At 42.3% G+C, this 11,538-nt stretch overlaps 1 protein-coding gene across 1 annotated transcript in view; it reads right to left on the bottom strand.

The window, feature by feature from the left end:
• Positions 1–332: 332 nt before the first annotated feature.
• The window catches only part of GALNT9 (polypeptide N-acetylgalactosaminyltransferase 9), a gene marked incomplete at both ends in the record, with an annotated part of 156,935 nt that continues 145,729 nt past the window's right edge, over positions 333–11,538 (bottom strand). The window contains 3 exons of the mRNA XM_082324928.1: positions 333–479; positions 1,225–1,392; positions 9,521–9,616. Coding sequence (XP_082181054.1) covers positions 333–479; positions 1,225–1,392; positions 9,521–9,616 — 411 coding nt within the window. The remainder of the gene's footprint in view (positions 480–1,224; positions 1,393–9,520; positions 9,617–11,538) is intronic.

Here is an 11,538-nt window from a genome sequence, read left to right as displayed (position 1 = left end):
ACAGAAACATCAGTCTATTAATTCCTCTAGGAGAGCTTAAAGGAACGCACTTTTCTGCTGTGTTCTGATCTTCACAAGATTTCCAAATCAACAGAAAACTCTTGTTAAGCTTCCCAGGTCATCTACCGGAGCAAGGAAGAGTCAAACAGGGCATGTACGTGTCTGCTTTTCTTTTTCTCATTCTTCTTTTTTGCCTTTGAACGCCCAACTGTGGAGGACTCTTGAAAGCCAAGTCTTGTTCAAACTAGTTTGCTTTAAGACAAATGCCTTGCAAGATATGGCACACTGAGCGATGGACAACGGCAGGAGAGGCAGCATCTCAGCCCCGGCAGTCAATGGCGGCCATGTTTTATCCAGTTTCTAATCATCCATTTTTGCCCCGAGCACCTTTGTACGACTAATCTGAGCCCAAAATTTGCATCCTTTGACATTTCTACTTCTAGGCAACGGCCAGTGTCTCTGCTGATGATTGGACCATTCTGAGAAAAGAAAAGAAAAAAAAAAAAAAAAGGAAAAGAAGGATTAGAAGAAGGAATAGAAACGGTGAAAAGACTAGAAGAAAAATAGTGCTACATCTATAAATTCCTAGACAGCACTATAAAATGTCTGGAAAGTTCTGTATATCAAATGATGAAAGTCCCTAGAAAGTGCGAGAAATTCCTAGGAGAAGCTAGATAATCCATACAAAGTGCCAAAACAATTTCTTGATAATTCTAGATTTAGGAATTGCTAGAAAATTCCCCAGAAATCACTAGAAAATCTCTAAAAAGCACTGGAGAATCCTTACAGACCCCAAAATATGGGAAATCCCAGAAACTTTAAGAATGCTTTCGAAAGCCCTAAGAATTATTTGAAAGCTCTGGATCTGAAAATTCCTAGAAAGATGCTAGAAAAATCCTAGAAAGGTTCTAGAAACAAAACTTCCTAGACACTCAGGAAAAAAGTACAAGTATGTGCTTGACAATCACTACAGAAATTGAGCATATTCCAAGAAAGGATAACTAAAAATTCCTAGAAAGCATACCCCCAAATCCCTAGTAATAATATAAGAAAATTCCTGGGTAGCACGTGACCGACAGAAAACATATCTGACTATTTCTAGAAGGCGTAAGGGAGAATCCCTAGACCAGTCCTTTAAAGACCTCCGTGTTTTTCATTAAATATCCTCTAGAGCAGCATTCCTCTCCAGTTTATCTCTGCAAGGCTCCTTGAGCTCTTCCGTACCTGCGTGAAATCCCAGAACCTCTGCGCGGGCCTCAGGACATCTTCGCACTTCTTCAGAGTCGGCGTCCTGCCCTTCCCGTCGTCAACGAGGCATTTGGAGTCGGGCAGAAAGGCGGTGGAGCCCAGCGGCCCCAGCTGCAGGACGCCTTCCGAGCTGTAGCGGACGAGCTGGGGAAGAACGGAAAGGGAGGACGTCAAGCGCAGGCGCCGGGAGCCCGGCGCGGGGACGCGAGGCCGCGCCGCAGCTGCCCTCCCTGCCGGCCTCTGCCGCGAGCCCTGGCGAGGAGCCCTGCGCCCTGCTGGGGCCTCCCCGGCCTGGCGCACGCTGCTCGAGGGCAAAGCTGGGAAACTCGTTTTACCAACACAGGGTCTCTCGTAGGGCACGATATTCCCTTCTTTCACACCTCTCCTCCCCACCATTCCCTACCCACGATTTCACTGCAAAAGGGCAATCAAGAAAGTGAAGTAATCAATATGTAAATCATACCCGCTCAGCAGGAGCTGATTTAACAAGGACACAGTGTCTATTTGCCATGAGGTTTGTTCTTAAGAGCTCTGTTAGAGGCTATTGATAGCAACAAGTCTAATTAGTTTTTGTAAATAAATGTTGCTGAAAAAATCCAATCATGCACCTAGTATCCAAAAATATGAGAGGAAAAAAGAAATCATGAGGGAAATAGCAGCAAATTTGCTAACATATGCTTCAGGCCTACATAATAAAGAATCACGCTCTGATATTTCAGTTGTGTGTGAGGCTTAACTGTTCTGCAATTTAGTGTTGTGGTAAACGCTACCGGCTGTAATTAGAGGCTTCAGGTGAGGGCCATTTATTATTTTAGAGTTTTTTTTTTTTTAATAAAAAAACTTAAGCAGGCACAATCATTCATGTTAATTTTTACAGGAGTGTAACTTTTTAACCTTTCTTCTATTTTAAGTGGTGATTTCACTTGCCTCAAGTCATTCACAGTAAAATGGCCCTCAAGGAAAAAAAATCCCTATGTAGAAGGTGAGGTAAAAAAAATTGGTCTCTTGTAATCTCAGTGTGCCAGAATATATTTTATTACATTAATATTGGACCAAGAGAAAATAATTAAAGACGTAAAAGACTATCTGTAGGTGGCTCTTGTTGCTCAGGACTAATTGTCACGATACAGATATGTGATGGAAGAGAACTGCTTTGCTGTGCCTAGAGCAGCCTTTGTCTGTAAGCAGCGGGCGGCTGCCCCTTGCCTTCTCCCGCTGCTACGCCTGGGATCAGGGCGCCGCCGCTCCTCCGAGCTCGCCGGGACGGCACAGCCCCGGCACGGCACGCGTCGGGAGGGACGCGGCCAGCGCGGAGCCCCCGGGCTCCTGGGACGGCAGGCGGCGGACAGAAGCTCACATCTCAAGGCACTGGAGGAAAAAAACCCCAGCTTTTCCTAGGGACACACTGGGGACCTTGAAAAGTTTCTTTCAACCCAAGAAGCCCCTGAAAACTGCTGGATGGCAGCAGGCATGAGGAACACAGTCTTGATGAAGGAAGGTTGGTTTCAAACTCTTTATTCTGCCTCCTCCAGATCTGATTTTTCTCTACTGCAATTTGTTTCAATCTGTATTCTAGTAAAGCTTCAAAGCCTTAAGGGTGGTTTTAGGATGCTCATTTAGAGGGAAGAGGGGCTCTGTCAGCTCACTCTGTATCACATTGCACTGAGATAACTCTGAGAGTGATGGAATCCTCATTTATAAGTTGCAAAAATTAGTAAGTAATCTCCTTAATTACTGCTACTTCCTAGATAGTTGAGGGAGAGCCTACTGAGGGAGATTTCAAAGCACATTAAAGTGAAAATGCACAATGTTAATTTGGCAGCAGGCCAGTACATCAAATCGACGTATCTACTTCTCACGTCCTCTGTGTTTAAATCCAGAGTCATTACACCGGCGTAATATTTTGCCGCTCTTGCCCTAGAAGTAAAGTGCAGCACCCAGGGGCCAGCAGCCTGCAGAACGGAGCCGGCGACACGGCTGGTATGCCGTGCCGCAGGACGCTGCAGGGCGAAGATGTTAGCCCCTGAAGAAATGCAATTATCGCCCAGGACATTCACTGCCTGCCTGGTCTTATTGCTGTTATGTGCTGAAATTACTTAACGAGAAAGGGAAGGAAGGTCAGAAGTGCCTGCCTTTATTGGATGCTACTGACCAGTGCGGGAGATACCATTAGCAGTCAATCAAAAAACCTCGAATTAGAGTCTAGCTTTCTGCTGCCATCCTTATTAACCTCGGAAGAATCACGCTGTGAATAATCATATCTTGCTGGTGGTAAAAAGAGCATGGTCCGCTTGCTCCCAGACCAGATTCCCTTTGACAAACTGTGTTCATCTTCCCACCTGCCACTTCTGTTCAGAGCAACCATGGGAAGGGCAGAGTGAGAGCAGAGCCTGCATCGGAGAGAGCAGGGGGATAACCGCACGAGGATTCTCCTTGGTGCGGACACTGTCACTGCCAAGGCGCTGGCTATACGCACTAAATCAAGAGACTTCTTTTTTTTGGCCTTTCACTATAAGGGTATGGGGGGCATACGTAAAGGAAGCTCAAGCAAGCAAAGTGATTCAAAATACGAATGGACTGCCAGCTCAGACAAATTAACTTCCTTTTTTCCCCATATAAAGGAGGGGGAAAAAAACCCACAAACGTTTTTTTTTTTTAAAGTAAATCCTGGCTGTGTATTTCACACTTCCCATCTCCAATGGGTACTCAGCAGAGTTCAAATGAACTGCAGGCAGGGCTGAAACACTGACTGCGAAATGTGTTCATCTTGCAGTCTCTATTATACCTCTCCAGGTCCCCAAATACCGCCTAGCAACCCCGTTGGCTTTGCCTTGTCTGGAGAATCAGAGCCACTGTTTATAGCGGGCTACCTCCTCTGTAGCATAGGACCAATTTTCCCTGTGGTTTAAAATGAGCAGCATTTTCTGTACTGATATTAAAATGGTCTAAAATATTATTTGTCTTTAGAATCTCAGTAGCCAGAATTGCATGTGCTCTGCGTCGCAGCAGCCACGTGCTTGGGAAAGACTTTGCTACGCGGCAGCCTGTCAAGCAGAAACTACCGCCTCTGCTTAGGCCTTGGAAGTGGAAGATACACTGACTCTTCTGAACTACCCCCGATATTGGAAGTGGCAGTTGTGTGACAGCTCAACAGAATCGGAGATGGCTCGGTGCAGGAAACCGCCATCTATACAATGACAAGACAAACAAAATATCATGGGCTTAATTTTCCTGAATCCATACTTTCTGCCAAGAGTTCCAACAGCCATAAAAACTTAGGCTCATCCTAAAATAAAATAAAATTCTAAAAAAGTCACCCGCAAAATTATCTCAGTTTAGACCACATTACATAGTAAAGTTTTAGTGCCTGCTTCTGCAAAATCAGACCAGAAATTAAGGTTCAAGAAACTACTATATGATTAATAACATCTCCCCCTCCAAAGACTTCATGTCATAAATTTCTAGAGACAACATAAACTGTGAAAATAAAATAAGCATTAAAGTTGCTTATTACTGCAGACTAGAAAGCAGGAACTGGGATACGGAGTCAATGGAACGGTGAAAAGGACACCTGCCGTGTTCAGATTGGATCCTCAGTACCACCACCACGCGGAGACAGAAATAACCTCCGCATTTGCATTAGAGCCGCGGGCACGATACCTCACGCCAACTCCATTCCCAGTGCCAGCCAGCCAAAATCAAATGATGAAGCCCCCTTGGTTAAGCGATATTCAATCCCATTCATAAAAAAAAAAGTCTGTGCAAGTCCTGATGGTTGAGAGCCTTACGTATCCACGTACTCCCATTGCAAGCTGCAGAACAGAAACAGTTTTATACATCACGGGAGGATGGACCTCTGCTCGGTTTGTCTCTTCTATCTGAGGAGAGCTGAAGGATCCACATAAACGACATTGATGCTAAGTCCTCTATTAAATATGCCAAGATCTAATCCTGATAGTATCTGCTGTACCTATGATAATGTAGGATGCTTTTCCCTTTAACATTCAGAAATCTGCGCAGAATGGAAGAGATGTCAAAGGTTGTTCATCAAAACCACCATATCTGATTCAAAACCAGTGAGCAGTGCTGCCTATGGAAGGTGATCCTCCAGGAGCACCAATGTGATAAGTAAATGCCAGCTTTTAATTGAAGGATTTGACTTCAGAAAATCCATTCCTGCTAACTTCCACTCAAGTGAAAAAAAGCACAAAATAACAACAGGCAGTGGTTTGGAGGAACCAGTTACACGGGTAGGTCCTGCAGCTTTCCACGCTAAATTTAACCCCTCCCTTTCGCTCTTGTTCTCCAAGCAAAACGAAATCTTTAATGATCCTTCAGCCCTGCGGGTTAAGGGGAGCTGCAAGCTGACACAGAAATCGAAACAGCGAGCTATACGGCAGTCCGAAATACCTTAAATCTCCAGAATACTTGTCATCGTAAGATAAAGAGACCACAAAAGAAACAGTTGTTTGTTACAGAACCTCACCTGCCACATCCTGCGAGTTAAGAAACTACCTTTGCATCCACCCTGCTCCGAGCGATCAGACCTGCTACCCAGCGTGCAACCTGAAAGCCATAGCTCTACCAAGCAAAACGTGAAATACCTGCCCTCAAGCAACGGTTTAAGTAAAGCCTTTCATCTCCTCTTACTCCATCTGTTTGTGTAGCTGCGAGCTCCAGGAATCCGAACGTCGAGATCGCCCCTCTTTCTGCTTGATCTCAGTGCCGAGGGAGTTCTCGCTCTCACAGCTGCGGTGCCTCCTCCTTCTCTTGGTGTGAAAGGGGCAGAGAGGCGGGCGGAGAAGGAGGCTGTTCGCCGGGGCCCTTCTATCCCAGGATGCCATTTTATTAACTTCTCCTCTGCTTTCACGTACCGTATAATCAGCTCCATATCACAGCGGTCAAGACGGACTCCGAGACAGCGAGTATTTCCACTGAGGCTGTACGAGTGCTCTCAGATGGCTCAAAGCCTGCGTGTCCTATAACCATCCTAAGAAGCTTCCAGAACAACACATTCCACTTTTGGGGGGTTGTGTCATCCGTCCCCCCTCCTTTTTCTATTTGTTTTACAACAACAGGGTATTAGCAGTGCTGTAGAACCAATGGGCTTTACAGGTGATTGTACAAGACAAACCACATGCAGAGGCAAGGGAGTTCAAGACCCCCAATGTATTGCTTTGTTTCTGAATTTTCTCTAGCCCTGCTGCTCTCCCAGCAGTATTTGCAAAGCACCTTTCCTGAAAGGGATTAGATTCAAACTGCAGATCTCATGAACGCATAAAAAGAATGACACTACTTTTCTGTAAAGTGCGTTTTGAAATCAACTTTGATGCATAACCTCATCTGGGTATTCCTAACTGTTAGCTTACACTGACTTAGCTCGAGTCAAATTAATTAAGCTAAATTGGTGTAAGCTCAGGCTAAATGCATTCCAGAGCATCCATAAAAGATCTTGTCCCTGTTTGAATGAAGAAATTTAAAAGCTGATGTCATTGAAAAGATGTGATTTATCATGGTAAAAATTGATCTTGAGAACACACATAGGGAGAGGCATTTTGTTGATGGAGCAGTAGCTGTGGAGTGGTTTTATTTTTCACTGGTAATGCAGGACAACACCAGAGTGTGCAATGTGCAAGGGAAATAGAAGGGTAAGGAGTAGAAGAAAAGAACATTTTATCACAGATGAACAGTAATCTTATTCCTACCTCAGCTTTCTTTAAACACTTGACTGGCTTCTGTTGGTCTCAGTGGAAGCATGTGTATACTAAAATCACTGGTAATTTGCTTGTCAGAATTGAAGACTATGAAAAAAAAAACACCCAAGACCGTAGCTGAAGAGCGAGAGGCTTTCACGTCAGTAGGACACATCAAGCACCAGTGATAACCTAACTGGTGAAAATGAGTTCCATGTTTATATTCGTTTATATTCAGTGGGCATGTACAACTAACCCAAATCTCAACTCAGTAGGGGTATTTTATGCCCTATGCTTGAGAAGAAAAATGTCAGAAACTGAAAGCTAAACATAACAGACAACTATGCTCACCCAGGCTGATTAGAAGAGGGGCTTTAAAAATGTTTATTTAATATATTAAAACGCTTGCTGTCAACACCTTTCATGCTATGTGCTTGAATATCCTTGATTAAGGTTTGTGCAGCTGTGGTTCTCATACTGAATTAATTTTGTAAATTGTGGTGAGATGATAGAAGTTTTCCAGCTGTGTAATCATTAATTAACTTGGCTGCATTTGAGTGGCTCCAACCCATGCTTGTCTGTGAAATGAGTCTCAACTTAGATGAAACATCACCTCTGCCTTCTGCTTGGTGTTTCTTACAGAATGAAAACTTTTTTCCTTTTTCCTATTTAAAAAAAAAAAAAAAAGAAATGGAAAGTGCTGCAGGATGATTTGGTAGATTGACTTTTTGCCTTTCCCATACTTTTATAATTCTCACACGTAGGAGATGCTTTGGATTTTAAGGGTTTGGGAGTAGCGGCTTTCTCTTTCTACGTGTTCATACAATGCTAGTAACAAAAGGGCTCTAGCTTGTGGCTGTAATGTGAAGTCTAAAAACAGCTTTTGAGGCTTTTCCAGAAAATTCACATAGACGGGATACTGAAGACCTGTAGCAGAAGTGAGCCAGAGGAAATTTAACTGGTTGTGACCCAACTTCAACTTTTTGGGCAGTAAATACTTTGTGTCTTGTTATCTGCACCTGCGAAGAGGTGCCCAGTGTCTAGTCTAGGGCCTGCAATTCAAGAGGCATCATCTACTAGGCAACGTATGTACATCGTACTAAAGGGAAAATGACCTGCTCCTTAATGGAAAAAATTAGTCAGAGCTGGATGCTGAGAGGTGAGCTACTTTATGCCCCCAAATTTACAAGAGTTAGTCAGGAGATGCTGGGCACATCGTACTTCCTTCAAATAAAGTCACAGTAACTTATGCCCTCCTCTATTTTCTTCTTCTGGAAGTCAAAGCGTGTTCTATGAAATAGCAGTCATGGAGGTAAACAAGTAGGTTAAGGACTTAAATTGCAAAATAAATTACAGTTAGAACCATTTATTTCATTATTCTTCTCAATACTAGCACTATGATAGGAGATTAGATGTTGCAAAGGGACTTTCTGGAAGGACTTAAATTTGCAACTTTCTGGTCAGAATGAGAATGGAGCAAGAGACCGAACTCTTGAGTGCCTTGACGTCTCTAACTAGAGTCTTCTTGAAAAGCTCATTTGCATCTAATTAAGCGACACTATTTTGTTACCTTACTCAAGGCTGTTCCTTCTGCCTCTACTAGGAAAGTGCCAGTCAAGTGTTCCATAGTGATCCTGCCAAAGGTGGACATCTCGTCAGCAGGAGTTACTGTCTATCTTGCTTGGCTCTAATGAGATATGACTCCTCACCAGCTTGCAATTAAGCACAATAGGCGGTATTTATATTTTGCAACTCTTTTTATGCCTCCACGCTGATGTACGAGCCAGGACTCCCCATCAATGTATGTATGACTGAACTTCAGATAATTGTTAAGTCCGTGATAAGGTCAGAGTTTATTTATGCGTGACAACGTCCATTAACATAGTTTTGATTCAGATGGTACTTCAAAAGAAACTAGAATTACATTTCAGAAGAAGCTCAAGTCCTGCATTTAAATAATATCCAGCTTGTATTTAAAAAACAAGCAATGTCACTATGAGCATGGAAAGAAGAAATGTCATTTGAAAATCTCCAGACATCTGTAAGAAAATAATAATATGCGCAGGGACTGACAAAAAAGAAATCTTCTATTTTAGAAAGGTATTAAAAGATATTCTTAATTCCCTTTGAAGTTGATGTTAAATATGTGCTTAACTTTTTGCCTACTTGGGGAATCAAATCAGCAGCTTGCTAAATCATTTCTGCATAGGAGCCTATTGGACCAATGACCAGCTCATTTAAAGACGGACTGTTCCTAGAATAACTAAAGTCAAAACGGGAAGAGGACTCACTCAAACAAACCGTCTAAATTCATTAATCTTCAGTGGGTTGCTCTGTTATTAAAACAAATTATCATGATTCTTCTGTTTTCCTTACTGGCATCTTCAGTGTATAGATTCACGTGCTGAACAACCTTGGAAAGGGCACCCAAAAAGACTGCAATAAAGCCAGATATTTTCCTTTGCAACTCAGGAATATACTGCCAAACTCAACTCAAATGCACCAAATTACTTTACGTTTCTTCTGAAAATGCTTTAAGTTAAAGGTTTCTCATTAATTATGGGCTTTTAGCCGTTTACCTGAGAGGACATTCCATGGCACGGATAAAGGATTGCTTTGTCATCCTCTTCGGCTCCCTGATCTAAGCAGTAGCCACTAGCTTTGCTGTTACGCACCTATAACCAGATCAGAAAGAAAACAGTTGTATTAGAAATTAATCTGTACGATGCAAGTCCAATCCAGCTAAATCTTAGCTGCCCTACAGCTATTGAAACAACTAGTATGTAAAACTATTCTTCTCTGAGAAAAACATGCTTATTCTCCAGATATGACAGGATGCCAATAGGGAATTTGCTCCAGGAAAAGACATTATTTGGACAACCTGCTGTCTTTACAGACCTTGTGTCAGAGTTATATTTTCAGCAATTACTCAAGGATCAAAACCCCATAAAATGCACTTTAAGAAACCCAGGCCAAATTTTGCTCCAAATTACCCTTGTGTAAATATACATTTTGACCATATATGTTGAGAATATGACTTAAACCAAACAGCACAGGAACTACCCAGGATTGGTAGGGGATGTGGCACCCTTTTATTTGCTCCTTCTACACGTACAAAACCAAAAAAGCATATGAAACAATTCTATTTGAATTGAGAATATAGTATATGGTTATGTACAGAAGTGCTGTAAAGCACATTATTGTGGAAGGATACAGCAATGATGACCGGCGTTGGAAGGCTTTCAATGTATTTAAAGTTTGGGTTCAGAGAACCAACCAAGTCAAAAATTCATGTGCCTGCCCAGAGAAAGAAAGTTTACAAGTCTATAAAACTGGGCTGGAGCTCTTGTGAAATTCCAGGCCTTTCTTTCTCTTCAGGCCAGAAGTGTTACACACATATTTTGGACATAGGAAAATTTTAAAGGTATCTCAATCGAGAGGTTATTTAGACGGACATTTTGAAACAGTCAACAGGTCAGTTGTGGTTTAGGCTGTGAACAATTTGTCTGGCCACCCCACATAATATAGAAATAGCTGCTGCATGAGGTGTCAGGAAAACGGGTAAATAATCCTTCATAGTACAGTGAACGAGCATAACAGGGATCGGATAAGGGGGCTCACCAACAGCTAAATTTCAGGAGGTTTATTTTATGACTCGAGTACTATAAAGGCTAAAGATGATGAAGACAGCTTTATGACATGGCATTAAAAAAAATGTGAATTGAGTCACCAGGAAATATATTTTTACTACTGTTTCTATCTGTTTCACTTCTACTCAATACATCTATTTTCCCTTAAACTCTATTTTCACTTAAACTCACTAAAATCCAGACGACATCTCCTCCAGGAAAATAACCAGAAGAGAAGGTATTTCATAACAAGCTTGATGTCATTTAGGATGAAGCCTCTAGTTTTTTCATTATGGGCATGTAAGACTGAAAGGGAACTATGCCAGTTCATACTAGCTAAATAGTTTGTGTGGCTCCATTTCATTATAAATTTTAATGAATTAGATACTTGCATCACTAAGCGTCCTGTTTGACTCGAGCACCTTCATGCGACCACTCAACAGAGACAAACTTCGTTTTAGAGCCCAGCCTGCTAACCGGCTGGTAGAACTGACACAACATTGGCAGTACTGCCGATGTTCTTCGCAGTTAGCAGCCTCCTCAGAGCTGACAGTTACTAATAGCTCCTGTTGAATTTCCTAAATGTCTTCCCTCAGTTACCGCCAGGGATAGTTATATTAGGATGCAAAGTGATATTATGCAATAAAACTTGCACTTTGTATCAATATCTGAAGTGCCTGACTTATTTTTATATGAAGTCAACCAAATGGAACAGAAAGGAAGAATGTCCATTTAGTTGTCTTGTGTGAAAATATATTGCCTTTGGATTTAATTGTAGTTCATGTGGACAATTAAAACAGAATCTTAAAAACATTATGCAGCACGAGAGCTCCTAGAAATCCACCCCAGTTCACAAGTGATAGCAGTCCTTACATTACAGGCCTGTGATATAGATTTAAAGAGTTACAGAAGGCACGCCTGACTTCTTTAAAGAGCGGGGTCAAGCACACGTGGGAGATTTCATTGGG

This window comes from Platalea leucorodia, assembly GCF_965183815.1.
Source record: "Platalea leucorodia genome assembly, chromosome: 12".
Taxonomy (NCBI): Eukaryota; Metazoa; Chordata; class Aves; order Pelecaniformes; family Threskiornithidae; genus Platalea; species Platalea leucorodia.
Note: the sequence above shows the minus strand (reverse complement) of the source record. Positions and strands in the feature narration are given on the sequence as shown.